Source organism: Notolabrus celidotus, chromosome 6, assembly GCF_009762535.1.
Source record: "Notolabrus celidotus isolate fNotCel1 chromosome 6, fNotCel1.pri, whole genome shotgun sequence".
Taxonomy (NCBI): domain Eukaryota; kingdom Metazoa; phylum Chordata; class Actinopteri; order Labriformes; family Labridae; genus Notolabrus; species Notolabrus celidotus.
In genome coordinates, this window is record NC_048277.1 from 38,603,419 (window position 1) to 38,627,036 (window position 23,618).

Sequence of the window (23,618 nt, forward strand, 5' to 3'; positions counted from 1 at the left end):
CCGTTTGTTCTTGTGGTTAATGAACACCCCTGTCACTGTGTCATTGTAACGTGTTACAAATTATGTTAAAAAAGAAACAGTCACCACACACCTCTACATTTTCCTCCTCCACTCGCCCCTGCACCATAGATAACATTCTGCTCTTCTCTCGTGACTGTGGATCTACTCTGGATCTGTATTTAATTCATTCATTAATCTATACATGTGATCACATAGGCAGACAGCATGCAAGGTAATTTGGAACAAACACTACAGCAAACTGTACTGAGGTACAGTCAGGCTAACACAACATAAAATAACATATGACCCAGACAAAACAAGAGAGGCATATGCAGATGTCATCACGGCAGCATCATAATCAGCTTTAAGTATTTCAACACACACTCGGAACAAAAGGCTGTGCATGGCTGAGACGTTAACACTATAACTTAGTGATTCGTGCAGGCTTCTAAGTAACTTGAATTCTCAACAGCCTATACACTTTTGGAGTCAATCAACAAATCAATAATACTGATACGATGAAAATGTAAGTGCAAAAAAGTTCATAGAATTACGCGTAAACCTACGTGTTTTTGAAGGCTTTTATTTTGCGTTCACGTTCCTGTTTTTCAAGGCTTTTATTTTTGTAACTTCCGGTTTGGACTTCCGGTGTGGGTGTTATTGCAACGTTTTTAGCTTTGTAACTTCCGGTATGGACATCCGGTATGGACTTCCGGTGTGGATGTTGTGGCGGCGCCATCTTGCCTGCAGTAGGGTACTCTTGTGTTAAACAGGAAAAGACCAGAAGGCCTATCTTTACAGAAGAGGATCAGGAACACTGAAAACATTTGAAACACTGAGATTAAAGTCAGAAAAAAAATCTGAATTCTGATTTTCATGTAGGAATTCTAAAAGTTTGACTGAAATCTCAGAAATATGAGAAAAAAAATGCTATTTTCTTTCCAGAATTGTGATGAAAAAAATCTGAATTCTGACTTTAATATGAGAATTCTGAGAAGAAAAAGAAAAACAGTAATTCCGAGATTTAAGTCAGAAATTATTTTAATCATTGCTTTAACATTTATTTATCTACTTATATATTTATATATCTATTTATTTTATTCATCTGATCTTGTCAACGCTATCTTATTTTTCTTTCCACTCTTACTTATTTTATCAAGTTGACTGTTGATTTTATTTAACTTTAAGTATTTTATTTATAATAACACCTTTATTAATTTGACCATTGCTGTTGTTTTCTGTCTCTCTGTTATTTTGTGAAGCACTTTGGGCTGCATGTATGTATGAAAGGTGATATATAAGTAAAGTTGAGTTGAGAAAAAATCTTAATTCTGAGAAAAAAGATCTTAAAAAAAAAGGAAGTATATTCTCTTTGACTTTGTGATTTCAAGGTAGTCTCCACATTTTTTAATGAAATAATCCAGAGTGCAGAGGAAACGTATTTAATACATTTTAGATTGTTTCTCTTGTCTCCACATTGTTTATCTAATCACAGATTATTTATATAAACCCACAGACTGTATAAGATATAAACATATAAGAAAATAAAAACAACAGGACCTTCTGCGTCTGCGCGGCGCCCACAGCGCCCTCTCCTGGTCAGGAAATGACGTACACCCCCATTTCCGGTTCATCAACCGCCCTCGTTCAGAAGTCAGGTACATTTTAACAGGTAATAATTACTCCTAAAACAACCAGAGGAGTTTCAGAAAAACTGTTCAGACTTTTATTAGTAAAATATAGTTTTATTTAAATTTAATATTTCAGTTTTCAGTGAATTACCTCCATCTTATCTCTCCCGTTAGCTAACGTTACAGAGAGACAGGCGGCCATTAGCTCTGACGTCACCACCGTTAACTGGACCGTGGTGAGTTAATTAATCCAAACTGTTAATCCCAGCGGGGATAAAACCCTTAAACTAAGTTCATGTTGTTTCCTGTGAAGTTTCAGGACTCAGAGGAGGATCTATAACTCCACATAGGATGCTGAAGATCTCCATATTAAAGGTAAGAGAGCCGTTAGCACTGTTAGCTTAGCTTAACGGTTCTTCGATGTTCATCAGCGCCATGATGAAGTTCACTAACCGTCACAGTCTGAGGATAAAGATCCATAAAACTCAGGATTCAGAGCTTTTAGAACCTTTTCTCCCTGAACATGGTCAAATCTTAGATTATTACACAGAAGTTTCTGTAATAGTTTGACATGTTATATGTGTATGAGGCTGAAAATGAGACAAATGTGATGATGCTAGATTATAAAAGGGGTCTTAGCTTTGTTAACCTACCTAACAGCCTCTCATCTTTCTATTTCAACACTTCCAAGTGGAAACCTCCGGTCTAAAAATAAGAGTCCAATGAGGAAGTGCTAAAAACTGCAGTTCATGGAGGATCCACCAAGGGTGTTGTCAGAGGGACACATTCAACCCTGACAAAAGAGACTGAGAAGGGCGAGGACCGGCTGAGAACAAACTGGCAAAATATCAGTGCATCCCTTTATACTAGACATATATACTACTGTGTACTAGATCAACATGCAGACTGACAGCAGCTGTTTGGCTGTTTACACTCAACATGAGTCCCTTAGCGCTCTAAGGGACTGGAACCAAGTGTTCCGCCTGTAACATTGGCGCGATACCGATACCCAGAACCGCCACTGGGCTGGCTCCGGAAGAACTGAAAACCACATACACACCCATTCAAAAAAGCCGATCTTTACAGCAGAAATAAACATGTTCACAGCCTGGTTCAAAAGATGAGTGTAGTCTGGATAGCTCATTCCTCGATCGGCACACACTGTACGGGGGGTGAATTATTTCTAACGTGGCAATTTCAAAGATATTGAGATTAGGAGTCTTCCAATGAGAGGCACAGCTGACTTGATTGACAGGTGGGAACATTAGCTGTTGGCGAGGAGGCTCAAAGCCCGCCTCTTTATGTCACACTCGCTCGACAGCAGCAATATGGCTGCCAACGACGAAACAGTGCTTCAGAAACAGACGGATGACGTCATGATTTGAGCACAACGCTGCACAAGGCTCATAAAAAACAAAGACAACAGGACAGGAAGTCTGCAGATTTCATCTGTTAGATTGAACCCTCTGACCTCTGCAGGTGGACAACCCGTCCTGCCTCTGGGGTCGGGTAGTCCAAGGCCCCGGTGGTGATGCAGTGACCGCAGGACAGTACGACACTCTGCAGGTCCAGATGAACCTCTTCTACCACGACGTCACTCAGGACCTGCAGAAGCTGAAGCTCACATCGATCGAGGAGGGACAGGTAGTCAAACACCCGCATCACCTTTGCTGCGCTCCTCTGACAACGAGAGAGAGAGATGATGAATGTGGATGTTTTCGTGTTCTGTCTCCTCTCAGGTGTGTGTGGTGTACTGGTCCGTCATGAAGTCGTGGTGTCGGGCTGTGGTGGAGTCCGTCATTATGGACTCGGTGTCCTGTCAGGCTCGCTGCCTCCTGGTCGACCACGGAGAACGACTCGTTGTCCCTTTAGACCAGTGAGTCCGGAACATGTCCTCCCAACACTTCACTCTGTCAGAGTTATATGTTTACCTTTTTGTGTTCTGCTCTGCATCTGACCAGGATCCGAGTCGCTGTGCAGACCTGCCTCCAGCTTCCCTTCTGGGTGAGGAGGTTCCACCTGGCGGGGATCAAACCTACAACGTTGCGAGTGTCCGTGTGTGAGAGGGCAGAACTCATGTAAGACCGGCTCCATGTTGGCTGGAGAGCTGGAGACAGATGTGTGAAATCACAGCTTGATCTTTATTTTGTTCTGCTCCTCTGCAGCCCGTCGTCTCACTGGGACAGCTCCGCCACACTCTACCTGCACAACCTGCTGCAAGGTGACTAACATGAAAGATCTGTGTTTCTGTAGAGTTCACATCGAGGAGGTATATGATGCACCTGAAACCATTTACACGTGGTCCAGTATGCACCCATAGTAAAACAGTCCTGTTGTAGAGAGGAAATCCTCCTGCAGCGTTAGATCTCTATAAAGGAGCATATAACTAAACATCAGCCTTCCTCTGATGGGAACAAACTACAGGCTGGGAACTTCTTTTTCTAAGTACAACATTCTGAATGATCTGGTATCTTGTCACGTGAAGGATAAGTTGTCCTGACTCCACACTGAAGTGCTGTACCATGTCTGTAACCTCAGGTAACCCCTTTTCCACCGAGGCAGTTTCAGGACCGGTTTGGAGCCGGTGCTCAATTGAGAACCAGTTTTTTGTGTTTCCACTGATACTTCTCTTCTACCAACGTGAACCAGCTTGTATTTCCAGGCTGCTGCTTGCGCTGAGAGCTGGTTGAACTTGCGAACCAACATGGCACCCGTTTGGAAGAGGCACGCCATGACGTCAGATTTACGTGACCGCTATTCCCAGCAGCTCTAGTGTGAACTTTCCCTCACAACAACAACGATGGAGGAGAACAGCAGCTCGAGTCCTCGGCCGACCGCTGCTTTGTCTTGGAATCCATTAGTCTCTTTGATTTGTTCGCTGCAGGACGATGGAGGAAACACGTTTGGTTTGTGTTTTGGATCATGGCAACCTCGCCCCTGACGTAAGCGGTTTGCGGTTCTAGACCAGCAAAGAGTTGGAGCCGCTATGGAACTGGTTTTCCAGGCTGGGAGCCGGTTCACTCGCAGTTGAAACACAAAAAAAACGGTTCTCAATTGAGCACCGGCTCCAAACCGGCCCTGAAACTGCCTCAGTCGAAAAGGGGTATGAGAGAACTGGCTCCTGCCCAAGCTATAGGTTCCAGAGCAGCACCAACTCTTTGCTGGTCTGGAACCGCAAACCGCTGAGGTCAGGGGTGAGGGGCAGGGCGTGTTGGTAAAGATGGACAAGTTCTCTTTCCGCCATTGTCCTGCAGCAAAAAAATAAAAGACTAATGGATCTCCAAGATCTCTTGGGACCTCGTGGTTACGAAAAGCCAGGAGCAACACCAGCAAGCGGCTACGTTGTCCTCCATCGTTGTTGTTGTGAGGGAAACGTGGTCTGTCACGTAAATCTGTCGTCATGACGTGTCTCTTCCACGGGCTCGAGCGGGTGGAGAAACAAACGGGTGCTGAGTTGTTTCATAAGTTGAACCAGCTTCGAACCAGCGTGAGCACCAGCCCGGAACCACCTGGCGGTGGTTCCGGGCTGGTGCTCACGCTGGTTCGCGTTGGTCGAAAAAAGAGGTAAGGGTGTCTCTAAATCGTCTCCTTCTTCCACCAGCGTCGACTCGGACAGAAGCCGTGCTGCTCAGATCCGAGTGTGACTCCCACGCCATCGAGCTCTACCTCACTGTGGGAAACATCCAGGTGAGCTTTCACTCCCGTCTCTCGTTCATTGTCCCCCTTTGATCAGCCCGCCTCTGCTTTTCCTAGTTTTGCAGTTGGAGACGATGTTTAACCACAAACACGATTCTGTTGATGTTTCAGATCTGCGTGAACGACGACCTGGTGATGAAGAAGTTTGCGTTTTACATCAGAGAGTCAGCTGACGGCAGCCTTCTGGACGAGGCGGACCGATTCCCCGTCATGTTGCCGTCCAGCATTTTAAACCAGCTCAGCCCTTCAAGGAGCGTCTGCAGAGCCGAACACACACAACCCTCTCCTGGTAAACACACGCATGGTCACATGTTCCAACACATGCATGGATGATTGTTTACACTACAAGGAAAACATTACTCTGGATTTTAGAAGCTTCACGTTTCTCTTCCCTAGTTTATCCCTCAGTGATGTCACACGGTGTGGATGCAGGCAGAGCAGGTGATTGGCTGACGGCTCCCTCTGTATCTCAGGTCAGCAGCTCTCTCTCTCCTTCACTGTCCGTTCTGTAATTCCCTCCCTCACATCCTCACCTCGATCCTCTCTGCCGCTGTAGAAACATCATGAGCGGACGACCCCTGAGGAGGCTGAAGAACTACGAGTGCCCCGGATCACCTCAGAAGCTGCTGCAGAGAGGTGAGCTGTGCCCGGTGAAGAGCGGGGTGAGGATGTGTTGTTTTTTATTTAGAGACTAAATCTAAGTTAACTGAGCTGCTCTCGTGTTCAGTGATTCCTCAGAGGAGACGGACTCATCTCTGGCTTCAGCTCTGACCAAAAACCTCAGTCTGTTCAGGTGAGTGTTCACATTCATCACAAACTGAACCTCCTGTGTGAACATGTTTATTTAGAGACTACTTTAAACAAACACAAGTTCCATATGTTAGAAGAACAAACCTTAACTTACCTTAACGTTGGGACATTAATGACTCGTTTCCACCAAGCGGTCTCGTGTGGATCAGTACAGTTTGGTGTCGCATGGGAAGTGACGATTCTTTCGACCAATCAACGGACTGCAGTGTTTCTAGCTCCACCTCCTGGGGTCGGATCGGTATGTCTGGCACCCCAACAGAAGGGTACTAAAAAGTGGGACGTTATGTCTCTGTAGTTTGGGGACCTGTCCCGGATTTAGTTGATGGAAACGCCACAAAATGCGTGCTGTACCGAGACGAACTGAACTAAGACAAGATAAGATATTACTTTATTGATCCCCAGGGGGGGAATTCATTTGTTGCAGCAACCCAAACATCAGTACAATCAAGAAGAAGTTTCAATAAGTCAAATAAAATAGATAAAGCTAGAATGCGATTTAGATAAATACAATGTTACAATGGAATTTAGATTAAATAGCAGTAAATACAGGCAGTATTAGAAATGACTCAGTAGTGACAGGTTGACATGGTGTGATTATAATTGGTTATGACAGATTAAGCAATAAATAAAAATAAATATGGGTATGTAATATGACCATGAGTTGTAGTTACAATAATAATGTAATATAACATAATACAGGGTTCCCATGTGTCCTGGAAAACCTGGAAAACCTGGAAAACCTGGAAAACAGTTGACCAGTTTTCCATTACTGGAAAATGGGAGAAAAAGTCAAATGTCCTGGAAAATGATTCCAACATGACTGTGTGTGACCTGACAATGTTAAAAAAACACATCTCCATTCAACATTTGTGGCCATTTTTGTCATTCAGTTCTATTTAGGTCATTTCTGCACTGATCCTCTGATTATTAATATTATTATTTATTTCAGTAAGGAAGCTTCCAGAGTCCTTTGCAGGCTCTTTTGTTTTTTTCTTTGCTAATTTTATATTTTTTGAGAAAAGAGAAAGATGAGAGTTGCCCATCATTGTTACTTGGTTGCATTAATAAAGTGAAGTGCTGTACATCTGTGGTTGCATTATTCTATAATCAATTTGCCATCATTTTAAAGCATGTAAGAGATGATTTCATGGATAGCCATAGACTTTCAATGTAGACTTCCACTGAGAGGAACATATTAGATTATTTAGGAACTAAATTAGGAACTACATTTAGACTGTCATACCAGCTTGATCATCACTGGAACATGATCTCTGGAAAAGAGTGGGAACCCTGATAATATAATACGGCAGAGATAATTATAATACAGTATATTATGCATGTGACAGACAATGCAGGGATGGTATGGATCTGTTCATGGGGGGGAGGGTCAGCGTCAGCATGGTGCAGTCTGTGGCCTCTGTGACTGTTTAACAGTCTGATGGCGGTGGGCACAAAGGAGCGCCTACTTGGTGGAAACGGGGCTGAAGACTCTCAAAGTGAGCCGTCGACTCTGACAGGTGTTTATATTTCCTTCATTAAACTCTCGCTCATCAGGAAAGATCAACAAGAAAAATATCAAACCACAACTCTTTAAATAAAAGAAAGCAAATGGAACAAAAACACGTTCAAATATAAAACATACATGATGAATTGTGCAGACTAGAGATGTTAAGTTCAGTTTCCATCAAAAACAATCCCAAATGTGTTTTTTCCCCTGAATCAAATGTTCCTTCACGACACAGTGTATAACTGACAGTACTGAATATCTACGGATCGTATTGAGGAGTTCAAAATGTTAAACAGGCTGAATATCAACGTGTGGAGCAGACTCATAATCTCTGCGGACACACAGTCATGAAAGTGAAGGCTCAGACTTCAACAAGGGAACACAACAGAAACAGATTCAGACTCTTCATAATAACAAATGAAACTCACATTTATCTCCAACACTCACCCTGACTCAACCGTTTCCTCACCTCACAGGTTCCTGAAGTTCCTGAATCCTGGCAGCAGCTACCAGCCGGCCGCCCCTTCAGTGAGTACCTGTTTTCACACTCACAGGGGTCTGCTGTGTGTTTGAACTCCTCTCTTACATGAGTACAGGTCAGTTAGTCCTACCTGGAGCATGAATCTCTGTCCTTGTCGTTTTCCAGGTGAGTCAGCAGGAGGAGAAGACAGACTCTGACCCTGAGGAGACGGCTACAGTCTGCACAGGACAGGAAGTGAACTCTGCCGGCGGCGCTTCAAACACAGAGTGAGTTCACCAAAGCCTGTGTGCTCTACATCTGATGTGTTTTATGATTTCCTCTGTGCATGCTCTAGACCTTTACTCTTGAGTCTGAATACAAACTTTCCTTGTCCGTGAGATGTTTCCCATGTGTTGTTTCGTGCCACAGATCTGACCCCTCGTGCAGCAGTGAGGCTGTGACGCAGCAGGAGCAGACAGCCCTCAGTGTGAGGTGAGAGAGCCTCATCTTTGCTTCCTTTAAATCATACCATCTCTGCATTCTGTCGGTTTCATTCATCGTCTCTTAACTTTTAGTGGAGCTGCAGGTGTTCATGAGAGACGTCAGGTTGATCATCCCACAGATGAGGAAACAAGGTAAACAAGAAACCTCTGTCTGTTAGAGCAAGTCCATGAAGAAACGCCGTCACATTGATCTCCTCTCTCTCTCTCTCTCTCTCTCTCTCTCTCTCTCTCTCTCTCTCTCTCTCTGTTCAGTGTGAGCAGATCAGTGGAGTCTGGAGCAGCTGATAAGACTTGGAGGAGTGAAGAGGACTGGGCCTGTTCACGGTGAGCTGATACTCACACATCTCCATAAATACAGCGTGAGATACGGTGACCTTTCTGACGGATCCACCAGATCCGTGTCTGGACCGTCTCTGATCCGTCACGGCACCGATAGGTCTCTATTCTAGTCAATGTGTTAACTTCCACTGGATCCGCTCCAGGCAGAGAGAGTTTTTGTGGAGCTGCTATTTCTGCTCCTTGTTTCTTTTTCTTCTCGTTTTCCATCAGAAGCATCAAACTGGAATCCAAGTGTCTGTAAACAGAAACCCTGAAGGATGCCATGCTGTCTTAAAATCTCACATGTGACATGTCAGACTTCACAGTCCTCCTGTACGGTTTCAACATGTTGTGTCTCCTGCAGACTTCTGGAGTGGTTGAACCCGGAGCCTCTGAACTCTGATCCGGACGCTGCAGACGATGAGGTTTGTTGTTCCCAGTTTGTTACAAACTTTAAGGAACACATTTTCTATTACCTCTTATTATGAATATTTAATATCTGAATCTATACTTGAATTAGCTTATTTTTAAACCTGTGTTTCTGCAACTACTGAACATCCTCAGGGGATCAGTCAGGTCTTACCTTGTCTCATCTAACAGTGAAGTGAAGAACCAAAAGAGAGAGAGTTCCACTGGACGAACTTTACCCCTGAACTACGTGCGTTTGGACTGGTGGACCCAGGGTCTAAATTTAGTTCAGGGGTAGATAATCTCCCCCATAAAAAGCCCCTGCTAGGGGGGGTAGTACTTTTCAAAGGTCCCGGGACTTTCGGGGGGCGGGGTCTGCAATGCTGAACGTGTCTGATTGGTAGATTAACCGCAGTGTTTTTATTCCACCCTCCGTCCACAATAACATCACACACATCTGTGATTCTCTTGATTTCTCTTTCTTTCATTAGTTTTTATTTGTTCTATCTTTTTTGTATGTGTGTGTACTTTTCAAAAGAAGAAGCTGTGATTCTCTGGGTCAATTTTTTTGCCAATTTTTTTTTTTCATGTTGTTTTTGCACAAAAAAAAAATTCAAATTTTTTTTTTCTAATTTTTTCTTAAAATTTTTAATTTTTCAAAAAAAAAAAAAAAATCAAATTTTTTTTTTTGGTCTTTTTTGGTCTTTTTTTCATATTTTTTCTTTTTTAAATTTTTTTTGTCATTTTTTTTTTCAAATTTTCTTTTGTCAAATTTTTTTTTTCAAATTTTTTTTTTGTCAAATTTTTCCAAAAACCATTCACAGTCATTGTTTTTTCCATCTGTGATTCTCTTGATTTCTCTTTCTTTCATTAGTTTTTATTTGTTCTATCTTGTTTGTATGTGTGTGTACTTTTCAAAAGAAGAAGCTGTGATTCTCCGGGTCAACTTTTTTGCCAATTTTCTTTTCATTTTGTTTTTGCAAAAAAAAAAAATTCAATTTTTCTTTTCAAATTTTTTTTTTCAAATTTTTAATTTTTCAAAAAAAAAAAATAAATTTTTTTTTGTCTTTTTTTTCATATTTTTTCTTTTTTACATTTTTTTGGTCTTTTTTTTTTTTCAATTTTTTTTTGTCAAATTTTTCCAAAAACCATTCACAGTCATTGTTTTCTTTCATCTGTGATTCTCTTGATTTCTCTTTCTTTCATTAGTTTTTATTTGTTCTATCTTTTTTGTATGTGTGTGTACTTTTCAAAAGAAGAAGCTGTGATTCTCTTGATTTAGCAGCTTGTAACAGTAGTCTTCTCTCAGCCCACCGTGAATGCGTCTCTCCTCCCGGTGTTCCGCTTTTAAAAGTGACCCTGTAAACTGGAGACCTTCAGCTGAACGTGTCAGTGTTTGTGGAGTTTACACAGCTGTTGAAACACAGAGGGAGTTCCTGGGAATGCAAACTAGTTTAGTTTTTATTAAGATTTCAAAATATCCTCATCAGATATTTAATGATGGTCTAAAGACGTTTATGAGGGATGCATCCGGCTGAGAGTCTCCAGTTAACAGGGTCGCCGTTTAAACCAAAACACCGGCCGATCTCTGCGATGGGAAAAAGAGGAAAACAAACGTCTTTTCTCCTGAAGTTTGATGATTTATTTTCCTGTTGAAGTGCGTACATGTCTGATGTTTGATTGGGAGTGTTGATTTACAGTAAAGTACATCTGGAAGTCGTCAAAGTTGATTTCATCTCGTTCGAGTGTTTGCCCTTCAAGGGGAAATGAACAGTGGAATAAACGCTGTATGTGTTTCTGTCTCCTGCCACTTTCCTCTCCTCAGACTGTTCCCAATGATCCCAGAAGGAGTGGGATTCTGGTTCACTCCGCCCTCCCAGTGGTGCCCTGCTCCTGCCTGGATGACGCCCCCATCACCAACACTCTCCGCCGGGTAAATGAGAATGTGTTCTAAGGGGAAACGATGAGTTAACACTGAGGCTCATCCACATGTCTGAAGTACTGACTCATGTCCACTGGTCTGCCTGCAGGTGTTACAGAGGAAGCAGTACAACAGTCTGTCTCCAGCTGAGCGTTACAGCTGGGCGTCTGTGGCTCGAGGAAGCAACACTGTGATCATCTCCCCAAACGCTGACCAGCCACTCAGCTACCTCGCTCCACTCCTCACCCACATCCAGCTCAACTCCATCTTTACCTCCATCACCTCCAGCACAGGGGTGAGTAACACATCTAACAGAGCAGGTCTAGACCGTACTCTATGTTCTATTAATAACAAAGACCCAACATCAAGACCGGATCAGATCCAGTCCCCTCTTCCAGACAGGACTCAGTCTGATCTCATCTTAATCCACCATGAGCAGAGCACTTTGCAGCATTTAGCAAGTTACAGTGGCAAGGACAAACTTCCTTTAACAGGCAGAAACCTCCAGCAGGACCAGACTCATGTTAGACACACATCTGCTGAGACCGTGTTGGAGAGAGGGATAGAGGGAGATGAAGAGAGAGAGAGATGATAGTGGGGAGACGGATAGTAGTAGTAGTTGTAGCAGCTGGAGTCTGGACCACGTCCACAGCAGCAGAGATCCAGAGGAACCTACGAGACAAGGGAGCTCAGGGACTAAGGACACTTCCTTTCCTGTGTTCTTCCTTCCTTCCTTCTTTCCTTCCTTCTTCTTATCTGTGTCCTTCCCTCTCCTTCACTGTGTTCATCTTTCATTCCTTCCTCTCTTCCTTCCTTCCTTCATTCCCTGTGTTTTTTCTTCCTCCCTTCCCTGTGTCCTCCCTTCCTTCCCAGTGTACATCTTTTCCTTTCCTTCCTTTCCTGTGTACCACCTTCCTTCCTTCCTTTCCTCTGTAGCTCCTTCCTTCCTGCCCTGTGTACTTATTTCCTTCTTTTCTTCTCCCCTGTGTACTTCCTTCCCTCCTTGTGTTCCCTGTGTTCTTCCTTCCCTCCTTCCCTGTGTTTGTTCTCCCTACCTTCCTTCTCATTGTTCTTCTTTCCTTCCTTACCTGTGTTTTTCCTTCTTTCTTCCTTTCTTCCTTCCTTTCTTCCTTCCTTCCTTCCCTTTGTTCTTCCTTCCATCCTTCCTTTCCTTTATTCTTTCTTCCTTCCTTCTTCCCCTCCTGTCCTGTGTTCTTCCTTCCATCCTTCTCATTGTTCTTCTTTCCTTCCTTCCTTCCTTCCTTCCCTTTGTTCTTCCTTCCATCCTTCCTTTCCTTTTATTCTTCCTTCCTTCTTCCTGTCCTGTGTTCTTCCTTCCCCTTTCTTACCTTCCATCCTTCCCTCCAGAGGAACCTACGAGACAAGGGAGCTCAGGGACTCCAGAAAGGTCTATGGTTAGTAACTTTAATGGGACAGGAATAGTTAAAGTGAGAGACAGGCAGAGAGAGGAGAGAGAGGGAAAGACAGGATCCCAGTGTGTCAGTCTAAGCCTATAGCAGCATAACTAAGACCTGGTCCAAGCCTGATCCAGCTCTAACTATAAGCTTTATCAAAAAGGAAAGTTTGAAGCCTACTCTTAAAAGTAGAGAGGGTGTCTGCCTCCCGGACCCTGACTGGTAGATGATTCCAAAGGAGAGGTGCCTGATAACTGAAGGCTCTACCTCCCATACTACTTTTAGACACTTCATATGTTGTGTCTAACCTGTAGTGCAGCCATCAATAAGGTTTTATCACGACTTGTTTTCAGTTGTGTTGACGGGTTTGTTTCCAGCCTATAGCGGTGCTGCTGTGTCCCGGCTGGGAGAAGGTCCAGGCCGTGTACGACCTCCTGGAGGAGACCAAGGTCGCCCAAACCCTCCACCCTGCCATCGTGCTGCTGGGCGTCGGCAAAGACGAGGCCAAGGCTGTCAAGATCCCCAAAAACTGTGAGCAAAGTGAAGTCTTAGTCTGCGAGAGGTTAGGGAGTACTGATCTACTAACCTGTTCACATGGTATCCAAACGCTCTAGGCCTGCTGTTAGTGACCACGCCCTTCAGCCTGGTCCGCCTGCTGTCCTGTCACTGCTTCCTGTTCCTGCGTCTGTACCACCTGGTCCTGGACGAGGCAGACCTGCTCTTCACTCTCGCTCCGGACCAGGTGAAACCAGCTGGGCGATCACACACAACAGCAGCTGCTCACAGGCAGCAACACAGGGATTAGAAGGGAAACATTATCAGGGAGATTCAAAGCTTGAACTTAGAGTAACAGACCAATCAGCGTCTCCAGCGTTCACTCTTCAGGTGAAACTTTCCTCCACGTCGCTCTGAACTCGACTCCCCTCCAACAGATGGCGACCATCCTGCAGCATTTCCAGAAGGTGACGTCCAGCAAGCAGAAAGCGTCCTGTCCCCAGCAGCTCATCACCGTCGCCAAAAGATGGACCAGTCACATGGAGGGCCTGTTAGCCAATCACATGCCTCACCCCTGCGTCGTCATGACCGTCCCTGAGGAGGCAGCTCTCTACGGCGACGTCCAGCAGGTCTGCAGAGCCTCGTGTGAACTGTGTGCAGAGGTGTTTGTTCAAAGTGTAAACCATCTGTCTCTGTCCCAACAGATCATCCTCATGACTCCAGAGAGCAGCAAGATCTCAGTCCTGCTCAGCGCGCTGGACTTCAACCCGGACGTGGGACAGAAGACTCTGATCGTAGCAAACTCGGCTCAGGAGGTGGAAGACGTCTGCAAGGTAAAGACGAACATTTCCGTCCTTTGAGTCAAGAGGGGAGTTTTCGTTGAAGCCTCATGAGTGTCATGTCTGATCCTCAGGCCGTGACCAACAAGTCGGCGTTCTGCCTCAGGACCCACGAGGGGTTAACTCACATGTTCGACTTCGTCATCCAGCAGTGGAGGAAAGACATCGGGCCCGGCACTCATGTCATTCTGGGTAACGAGACTCTGGAGACCTCCTAACACATCCAGAACCTTTCTCCTAACCTCCCTCAACACTAACACGCCGCTGTGTTTGACCTTTGACCCTTTAGTGACCACCAACGAGTGCCTGAAGAGCCTGGGGATCAGAGACGCAACGTGTGTCGTCCACTACAGCTTCCCCACGTCTCCCAAAGTGTTCGGCGGTCGTCTCTTCTGCATGGCGGAGAACTTCAGGAACCTTTCAGAACGAGTAGAACGAATCATCTGTCATCAGAAATGATCAACGATGTTAAATTAAGTGATCGCCTTTACAGCCGCTGTTTTACTTTCTGATATCTCCTCCAAGGTTTCCTCCCTCAACCAATCAGAGAGCAGCCCTCCTCCCACCAGGTCCGTGCTGCTGATCTCCGAGAGGAACGCCCGTCACGTCGTCGGGGTTCTGCGTTACCTGGTACGAACCAACGCCCCGCTGCCGCCTGAGCTTCTGTCCTTCGCCCGGGGAGTCCATGTGGCGCGGGAGGACCAGCGGACCAACAGGCCTCTCTGCAGATACATCAAGAGCTTCGGCGTGTGCAGGTCGGTTCATGACCATTTATGACAAAGTAGTAGAACTCTATGTTCTATTATAAACAAAGACCCAACATCAAGACCGGATCAGATCCAATCCCCTCTTCCAGACAGGACTCAGTCTGATCTCATCTTAATCCACCATGAGCAGAGCACTTTGCAGCATTTAGCAAGTTACAGTGGCAAGGACAAACTTCCTTTAACAGGCAGAAACCTCCAGCAGGACCAGACTCATGTTAGACACACATCTGCTGAGACCGTGTTGGAGAGAGGGATAGAGGGAGATGAAGAGAGAGAGAGAGATGATAGTGGGGAGACGGATAGTAGTAGTTGTAGCAGCTGGAGTCTGGACCACGTCCACAGCAGCAGAGATCCAGAGGAACCTACGAGACAAGGGAGCTCAGGGACTAAGAACACTTCCTTTCCTGTGTCCTTCCTTCCTTCCTTCCTTCCTTCCTTCCTTCCTTCCTTCCTTCCTTCCTTCCTTCCTTCCTTCCTTCCTTCCTTCCTTCCTTCCTTCCTTCCTTCCTTCTTATCTGTGTCCTTCCCTCTCCTTCACTGTGTTCATCTTTCATTCCTTCCTCTCTTCCTCTCTTCTTTCCTTCCTTCATTCCCTGTTTTTTCTTCCTTCCTTCCCAGTGTACATCTTTTCCTTTCCTTCCTTTCCTGTGTACTACCTTCCTTCCTTCCTTTCCTCTGTAGCTCCTCCCATCTGCCCTGTGTACTTCCTTCCATCCTTCCTTGTGTGACATAAGGTGACATATCATACAAAATGGACTTTTTAATGGTTCTCTCCCTGAAATCTGTGTCCCTGTCTACAAACCCCCTGAAAAGTCAAAGAATCCATTCTGCCCCTGTTCTGATTTCTCCACCTTTCTGTAAATGTGTTACATTGATCGCCATGAGACCCGGTCCGTTACGGAGGACTTTACTCAGAGCGAGGTGTAAAACTTAAGATGTAACTTATTCTCACTTATGCTCGGTGCAACGCCCAAAACCTTAGTAGTGAGTAAACTCCATCCTAAAGTAGTAATGACGTCCAAACTATCAATCAATCAATCAATCAATCAATCAGACTTTATTCATAAAGCAGTTTTCATACAATGACATTGTAACACAAAGTGCTGCACAAGAAAAACAACTTCAAATAGAATAAATTAAGATAAATTAAAAAAGATCCCACCCCCCAGCCCCGACCCCAAACCCACCCCACAATCCTAAGGTTAACAACACAATATGCAACAATAGTAATAAAAACAATCAAAATAAAATAAATAAATAAAAAATAAAAAGAAGTTTCTGAACGAACTGAGGAAACGCTCTCATGATATCTTAATGAGGAAACACTGGAGGAAAAATAAGATGTTAAAACTCAAAACAGGAAATGAAAATCACCAAAGTAAAATACATTTCTAAGATAATAAAAGACTAAAAAATTAAACCATTAAAAGAAAATAAGATGTGAGACTTAAAACAAACAAATAAGTAAATAAATAAATAAAGTAGAATAAAAGTGACTACATTTGAAATAGATAATAAATAAATAAATAAATAAAACTGTTAAGAATAAAAATAAAACTTAGTTAAAAGCGAGACTAAAAAGGTCGGTCTTGAGTTTGCCTTTACAAATATTTATGCTCTGGGCAGTACTAGGCGATGTTTGAACTTACACACAGCCAGTGAAACACTGTGCTGATGGGGACAAACAATAAACATTAAATATAAAACTCTATTTAAAATGAATAAGTAAAGAGAAATGTGTGACGTAATGAGACTGTGTGTGTGTGTGTGTGTGTGTGTGTGTGTGTGTGTGTGTGTGTGTGTGTGTGTGTGTGTGTGTGTGTGTGTGTGTGTGTGTTTGTTTTGCAGAGACAGCAGTGTGTGTCTCGATCGTCACAGATTCATTCCCAGACTGGATCAGTCCGTGCTTCCAGCCTCCGGAGTGGTAGAGGTGAGGGTGCGAACATGTTGGTCTTTCCTCACTCTCAGTCTGCTCCTTTAAGTCTTTCAGTCAGTAATGTGACGTCGGCTGTGTCAGAGCAAACAGGAGCTCCAGTTAATGTGGGACGTTTAACTTCATCTCCATTGATGGAGAGAATCCGCTGACATTCCCATCCTTTACCTTCCTTACCGTACTTGCTCCTGTGCCTCGTCCTGCAGGTGATGCCTCTCTACATCAAGACGGCGTCGGTCTTCTACGGCTGCATCATCAGGAGAGAGGAGGGAGGTTTCCAGAGCCTGATGTCCGAGATGACTTCTTACTACGCCGACAAGAAACCCGGAGTCAAAGAGCTGCTGGAGGGAGGCTTGTACGCCGTGCAGGAGGACCAGATGATCCACAGGTCTGATGTGAACCGAGCTGAAGCTTAATGAATCTGTGAGATCGGGTCTGTCAGAGCTTTAATCTGTGTTCTGTGCGTCAGGGTGAAGATCCTGTCCGTCCCCGACAGAGCCGACCGCCTCTTCTTCAGCGTCTTCGTTCGGTTCATCGACGTGGGGAAGGAGGAGGAGGTCAAGTCCCATCAGATCCTCCAGCTGCCCGAGCAGTTCCACTCTCTGCCGGGTCAGGCGGTGGAGATCATCGTCTGCCGGGTCAAACCCGTCGACGAAGAGGCCGACTGGCACCCAAAGGTTCCCTGCTCTCTTCCTCACTTTACTCTCAAAAGTCTTTTTCAACCGCAGGAACTTTACCCCTGAACTACGTGCATTCGGACCGGTGGACCCAGGGTCTAAATTTAGTTCAGGGGTTGATAATCTCCCTCCTAGGGGGGTAGTACTTTTCAAAAAGCCCCGGGACTTTCAGGGGGCGGGGCCTGCAATGCTGAACGTGTCTGATTGGTAGATTAACCTCAGTGTTTTTATTCCTCCCTCCGTCCACAATAACATCACACACATCTGTGATTCTCTTGATTTCTCTTTCTTTCATTAGTTTTTATTTGTTCTATCTTGTTTGTATGTGTGTGTACTTTTCAAAAGAAGAAGCTGTGATTCTCTTGATTTAGCAGCTTGTAACAGTAGTCTTCTCTCAGCCCACCGTGAATGCGTCTCTCCTCCCGGTGTTCCGCTTTTAAAAGTGACCCTGTAAACTGGAGACCTTCAGCTGAACGTGTCAGTGTTTGTGGAGTTTACACAGCTGTTGAAACACAGAGGGAGTTCCTAGGAATGCAAACTAGTTTAGTTTTTATTAAGATTTCAAAATATCCTCATCAGATATTTAATGATGGTCTAAAGACGTTTATGAGGGATGCATCCGGCTGAGAGTCTCCAGTTAACAGGGTCGCTGTTTAAACCAAAACACCGGCCGATCTCTGCGATCACGGCTTTTTGAGTTCTAAAGGATTTTAAAGGCGTGTTGAAACGTCTTTGCTACTCGCGCTTATCTCCTCTCACGTGTTGATTCAGTGAATCCATCTGTGATGAAATATAGCACCATCTAAAACAGACTAGCTGAGTCATGCTAACAGGCTAACTGTTGTGTTGATTCATTCTTTGCTTTTTACATGTTTTTAACTGCAGGCGCAGGTCGTTCTGTTTTTGGAGCAAAATTTCAAATTTTAGGAAAAAAAATTTTTCGACAGGCTCTGGATCAACTTTTTTGTCAAATTTTCTTCTGTCAAATTTTTTTTTTGGCAAAAAACATTTTGTCAAATTTTTTTTTGTCAACATTTTTTTTTCAATTTGTTTTTTGCCAAAAAAAAATGTTTTCAAAAAAAAAAAAGTCCAAAAAAATTTTTTTTTTCAAAATTTTCTTTTAAAAAAAAGTTTTAGTCAAAAATTTTTTTGTCAATTTTTTTTTTGTCAACGTTTATGAGGGATGCATCCGGCTGAGAGTCTCCAGTTAACAGGGTCGCTGTTTAAACCAAAACACCGGCCGATCTCTGCGATCACGGCTTTTTGAGTTCAAAAGGATTTTAAAGGCGTGTTGAAACGTCTTTGCTACTCGCGCTTATCTCCTCTCACGTGTTGATTCAGTGAATCCATCTGTGATGAAATATAGCACCATCTAAAACAGACCAGCTGAGTCTCTTCATGCTAACAGGCTAACTGTTGTGTTGCTCAGAATGATACCTGCCTGTCCGTCTGCTTCTATGGTGTCATCTGTGATGAATGGCATTCCTCTTTGTGTTACTGCCCTCTACTGGTCTGGTGGTGTAGTGCATTTACTTTTTTTCCTCCATACGTCACTGGCCTGATTTACACAATCTACCCGGGACTTCAGCCCGCGGTCCAAACGCAGACAACAATGGGGGACCAGGAACCTTTTAGTTCAGGGGACAGTGGTTCTGGGGGCTGAAAGACCTCGGAGGTCTTGGTCCAAATGCACCTAAACACACGAACATGTCACCTCTAATCCTGAGTTTGTGTTTCTCAGGTCACCAGAGCGATCAGCCAGAAGATCAGAGGTCTACAGCACCGAGCGCGAGCTGTGTTCAGTCTGGGAAACACTGTTTTTGTTGATCCTATGGTAGGTTCTGAGCTGTCAATCATCTCCTCACTGAAGGACGAATAATGTGAACTGATAACAGGCCACACAGATTGAGTTTGAAGTTAAAGCAGAACTCTGGATCTTCTCTCCTCAGGTGCGTGTGACTCAGATCCAGGGCATGAAGACTGTGATCAACGAGTACAACGTGCAGTCTGAGATCTTCAACACGGGGATGGGAGTCAGCAACCCGGAGCATCTGGACCTGCTGCGGGCGCTCTGCCAGGAGAGCAAGGACTGCAAGGAGGCGGGTCACATGTCTGGGTAAGGAAGCACTCGATTGGTCCTCATACCGCGGCGATCAGCTGTCTCACCGTGATGAATGAAGCAGAGCTGTGTTGTTTTCAGCGCGGGGGACGGTCCTGAGTCTCTGGAGGTCAGGATCAAAGCCGAGGAGGAAGTCCTGGCCGAAGCCTTCAGAGCCGCAGAGGTCAGCGGGCTCTCTGAACCTCCTCCGCTCGAGCCGTGTGATCCGCCCAACAGAGAGATCCAGTATCTGATCCCAGCACCACCTGCAGCTGAACCAAACCTGGCTCTGGTGTACGATCAGACGCCTCTGATGGGTCACCGGGAAGCCGATGGACAGAGAAAGACCCACACACCTGATCTGAGATCAGCTGAGCAGATGATGAGGTCTGTAACGTAACTGAGGAACTTCTTTAAGATAGATTATCCCTCCAATGATTCAGTGGTCTCACAAGAAACACCTCCAGCTTCACTCTGAGTGAGTTACGGCATCAAGGAAGGTCGAACTTCAGATGTTATCTCAGAAGTCACCGAGGAGTAAAGTTTCTCAGAGCTGCTGCTAACAGTAGCTTAGCTCTGCTTCATCCTAAGCTAGGTTCTTCATGGACAGATTTTAAGATCTTTTTCTGATTAACTCTCACACTTTGTAAATCAGGAACTGAACAGAAACTGAATTTGGTTCACAGGATCAGAGATGGACCAGAACTTAACCTCACAGCCAGCCAGCCTGCTCTCCTTAACGCAGGTAAACACACAATAAGACATCTTTAGAATCATCCAACTTTAAGAAGGAACACTGAGAGGTGTCGTGTTGATGTGTGCAGGTGGATCCGCCAGAGACAACGGAAGCAGCAGTCGTCAAGTTGTCTCCATGAATGAGACGAACTGTGATGACTCCACAAAGAGGTAAAAGAATCTGACCCTCTAAAGTCTCCTGTAGAGGATCCAGTACCTGATGGATCCAAAGTAAAGTTTGTTTTTAGCAGTGCACAGTAAAATCTCTCCCCTCCTCTCCGCCTGTTTCAGTTTCCACCCTCAGGTCCGATGGTTCCAGACGCCCGACTCTGTGACTGTCACCGTGAAGCTGACGAACCCGGAGAGTCAGCGCTGCGAGTTCCTCCCCGACGGGGTCGTCTACAGGTCGGTCCGGAGCAGACCCCCAATGATCGCTCACTTACTCACTGACTTCACGTCCAGCGTTCAGCGGAGCCTTTTATCTCGAGCACTTTACACCGGAGGGAGCGGGTACATGTTCGGCACGGCGAGCCTTCATGTGAATTAAACAGACACCAATACTTAACCACGAGTAGAACCTGAAACCTGGTACCTGAGCCCGTTTAAGTTCCTGTGTTGAGTTGTTGTATCTCCCTGTTTTGTTAAGGTGACATCAGATGACTCTCTGACATCATGTGGCACAAAATGTGAAAGTTAAGAAGACGATGGACGCTGAGTGTTCCCGCTCTGTCAACAGTTTCAACTTCTAACGTTTGAACATTAAATTGCTTCAGTTCGTAATAAACTGTTTTCAAATCAGCATTTTGTGTCACATGATTTTTACACAGCGACCCGGTCAGCCGACACCGAGGTTTCCACCTCTACAGCCTCGACTAGAGCAGGACACGAGACTCTCCTGATCTATGACATCGTCCCTGATGTTGTCCTCAAAGCCTCGTAGCAACATAGGTTTCAGCCGACCTGACTGCGACTTGCTTTATACAGTGAAACTGAGACTCAGCAGAGACTGTAGTTTGTGTCCATCAGAGAAACCCTGGTCCTGATCTGAGCTAACAGGTCCTCAGACTAGACTCTGGTCAGCCTCATGTAGCTGGAATCATCAGGGGAGGGACGTTCACTCAGCTGAGAGTCCAGCCTGGTTCCAGGAGGGTCCAGCCTGGTTCCAGGAGGGTCCAGCCTGGTTCCAGGAGGGTTCAGCCTGGTTCCAGGAGGGTCCAGCCTGGTTCCAGGAGGGTTCAGCCTGGTTCCAGGAGGGTCCAGCCTGGTTCCAAGAGGGTTAAATCTGGTTCCAGGAGGGTCCAGCCTGGGTCCAGGAGGGTTCAGCTTGGTTCCAGGAGGGTCCAGGCTGGTTCCAAGAGGGTTAAATCTGGTTCCAGGAGGGTTCAGCTTGGTTCCAGGAGGATTCAGCCTGGGTCCAGGAGGGTTAAATCTGGTTCCAGGTGGGTTCAGCCTGGTTCCAAGAGGGTTAAATCTGGTTCCAGGAGGGTTAAATCTGGTTCCAGGAGGATTCAGCCTGGGTCCAGGAGGGTCCAGGCTGGTTCCAGGAGGGTTCAGCCTGGTTCCAAGAGGGTTAAATCTGGTTCCAGGAGGGTTAAATCTGGTTCCAGGAGGGTCCAGCCTGGTTCCAGGAGGGTTCAGCTTGGTTCCAGGAGGGTTCAGCCTGGTTCCAGGAGGGTCCAGCCTGGGTCCAGGAGGGTTCAGCCTGGTTCCAGGAGGGTTCAGCTTGGTTCCAGGAGGGTTCAGCCTGGTTCCAGGAGGGTCCAGCCTGGGTCCAGGAGGGTTCAGCCTGGTTCCAGGAGGGTTCAGCCTGGTTCCAGGAGGGTTCAGCTTGGTTCCAGGAGGGTCCAGGCTGGTTCCAGGAGGGTTCAGCTTGGGTCCAGGAGGGTCCAGCTTGGTTCGAGGAGGGTTCAGCTTGGGTCCAGGAGGGTCAGCCTGGTTCCAGGAGGGTTCATGTCTGGTTCCAGGAGGGTCAGCTTGGTTCCAGGAGGGTTCAGCTTGGGTCCAGGTGGGTCCAGCTTGGTTCGAGGAGGGTTCAGCTTGGGTCCAGGAGGGTCAGCTGGGTCCAGGAGGGTTCAGCTTGGTTTCAGGAGGGTCCAGGCTGGTTCCAGGAGGGTCCAGTCTGTCAGGTGGTCTGGCGGTAAACTAGATCTCCGTGTCCGTTAACTCTCTCTCTCTTTCCTTCCAGCGGCAGAGTGAAGGGGCGGAGCTACAGAGCCGACCTGGAGCTTCACGCCAACATCGCTGCTGACCTCTGCTGCTGGGAAATGAAGTCCAACGAGCCGGTCCTCAAACTGATCAAACAACAGAGGGGAGTCTGGGAGAAACTCCTCAAGAACAAGGTCAGGGGCGGAGCCTGTGACTCTTTGAGGTTCAGATAAGGAGAACATGAAGAGCTGACGAGGTTTCTGTTTCTTTCAGAGCATCTTTGTGAGTTACGATCTGGAGCACATTGAAGAGAAGGAAGATAGAATCCCGAACGGTACGGACTGAAGACCTCCATCCCTCCGCTCTTCACGACGAGGATCAGACCCCGGGTCCAGCTGTGATCTCATGTGGTCTGTGTTTCTGTGCTCAGGTGTTTGTTTCCTGGAGAACACGGGAGAGGACGGCTGGTACCTGAACAGAGAGAGCGACAGCGAGAGCGACTGATGTCTTCTCATCTGTTGGACTGCTGCTCTGACCTTTGACCTTCTCTGTGTTGAAGCTTGCTGATGTGAGGTTTTGTCACAGGAACGTAACACTCACACTTTTAAGGTTTGGATTTTGTACTTCACTAAGTGAGAAAAGGACGATCCCTGATACTTCTATGTTCCTTTCACATCTCAAACTTGTGAAAGCTGCAGCAGGAATTTATTTAAACACAATTGAGCCGTGAATGTCAGAAACAGTATTTAATGTTTGTGTTCAGAGCTGACAGGAAGTTAAAGAATATATTAGTTATTGGTTCTGTGGTTGATAAATCTTCATGAAACACATTTCAGTGTTTGTTTTCATCATGCTCAGCGTCACACACGGCGGTGGCTGGACACTGAAATGCAGAGTTACGAATCAGAATCACTTTTAAAGAGACGGAAACAAATTTACAAACGACAGAGTCAACCAGAAAGGAATGCACCAAACACAGGAAGTGATCACAGGTATTCTCATGTGTCCTTTCAAAATAAAAGACAAACAAAATTTGAAAAAATAGTGATCATTCTGGATATTTTCAATCAGAGATGATGGACAAATCTCAGTTTCCACTCACTCATTACAACTCAGACTTATAGTGGACAACCTCATAATGTCTTCCAGCCAATCACAGCTTGATCCGACGTGTAAATTTAAAATATCAGACATTGGAAATTTGAATTATAATGATTTTGTTTGGCTTTTATTTTGAAAGGACACATGAGAGGACGGTCA

The 23,618-nt window shown here is 45.4% G+C and overlaps 1 protein-coding gene across 5 annotated transcripts; it reads left to right on the forward strand.

Annotated features, from left to right (window-relative positions):
* Positions 1-1,579: 1,579 nt before the first annotated feature.
* Positions 1,580-23,068, forward strand: tdrd12 (tudor domain containing 12). Of its 5 annotated transcripts, none has more exons than XM_034684745.1 (39): positions 1,580-1,672; positions 1,806-1,867; positions 1,945-2,006; positions 3,111-3,275; positions 3,371-3,507; positions 3,593-3,709; positions 3,797-3,852; positions 5,233-5,318; positions 5,439-5,616; positions 5,724-5,800; positions 5,884-5,963; positions 6,055-6,120; positions 8,121-8,172; positions 8,291-8,391; positions 8,504-8,596; positions 8,680-8,739; positions 8,860-8,931; positions 9,290-9,350; positions 11,159-11,266; positions 11,364-11,549; positions 13,047-13,200; positions 13,284-13,411; positions 13,602-13,793; positions 13,869-13,997; positions 14,078-14,195; positions 14,293-14,432; positions 14,529-14,758; positions 16,619-16,700; positions 16,910-17,091; positions 17,173-17,380; positions 19,122-19,214; positions 19,330-19,496; positions 19,581-19,874; positions 20,165-20,223; positions 20,285-20,384; positions 20,505-20,618; positions 22,399-22,552; positions 22,632-22,692; positions 22,789-23,068. In XM_034684745.1, the coding sequence occupies exons 3-39, from the start codon at positions 1,983-1,985 to the stop codon at positions 22,860-22,862; spliced, it is 4,398 nt and encodes a 1,465-aa protein (XP_034540636.1). In that variant the 5' UTR covers positions 1,580-1,672; positions 1,806-1,867; positions 1,945-1,982; the 3' UTR covers positions 22,863-23,068. The 5 variants fall into 5 exon arrangements, with proteins under 5 accessions (XP_034540636.1, XP_034540638.1, XP_034540637.1 ...); XM_034684747.1 differs by having other exon boundaries at positions 20,303-20,384; XM_034684746.1 differs by having other exon boundaries at positions 19,581-19,865.
* The last annotated feature ends 550 nt before the right edge of the window (positions 23,069-23,618 follow it).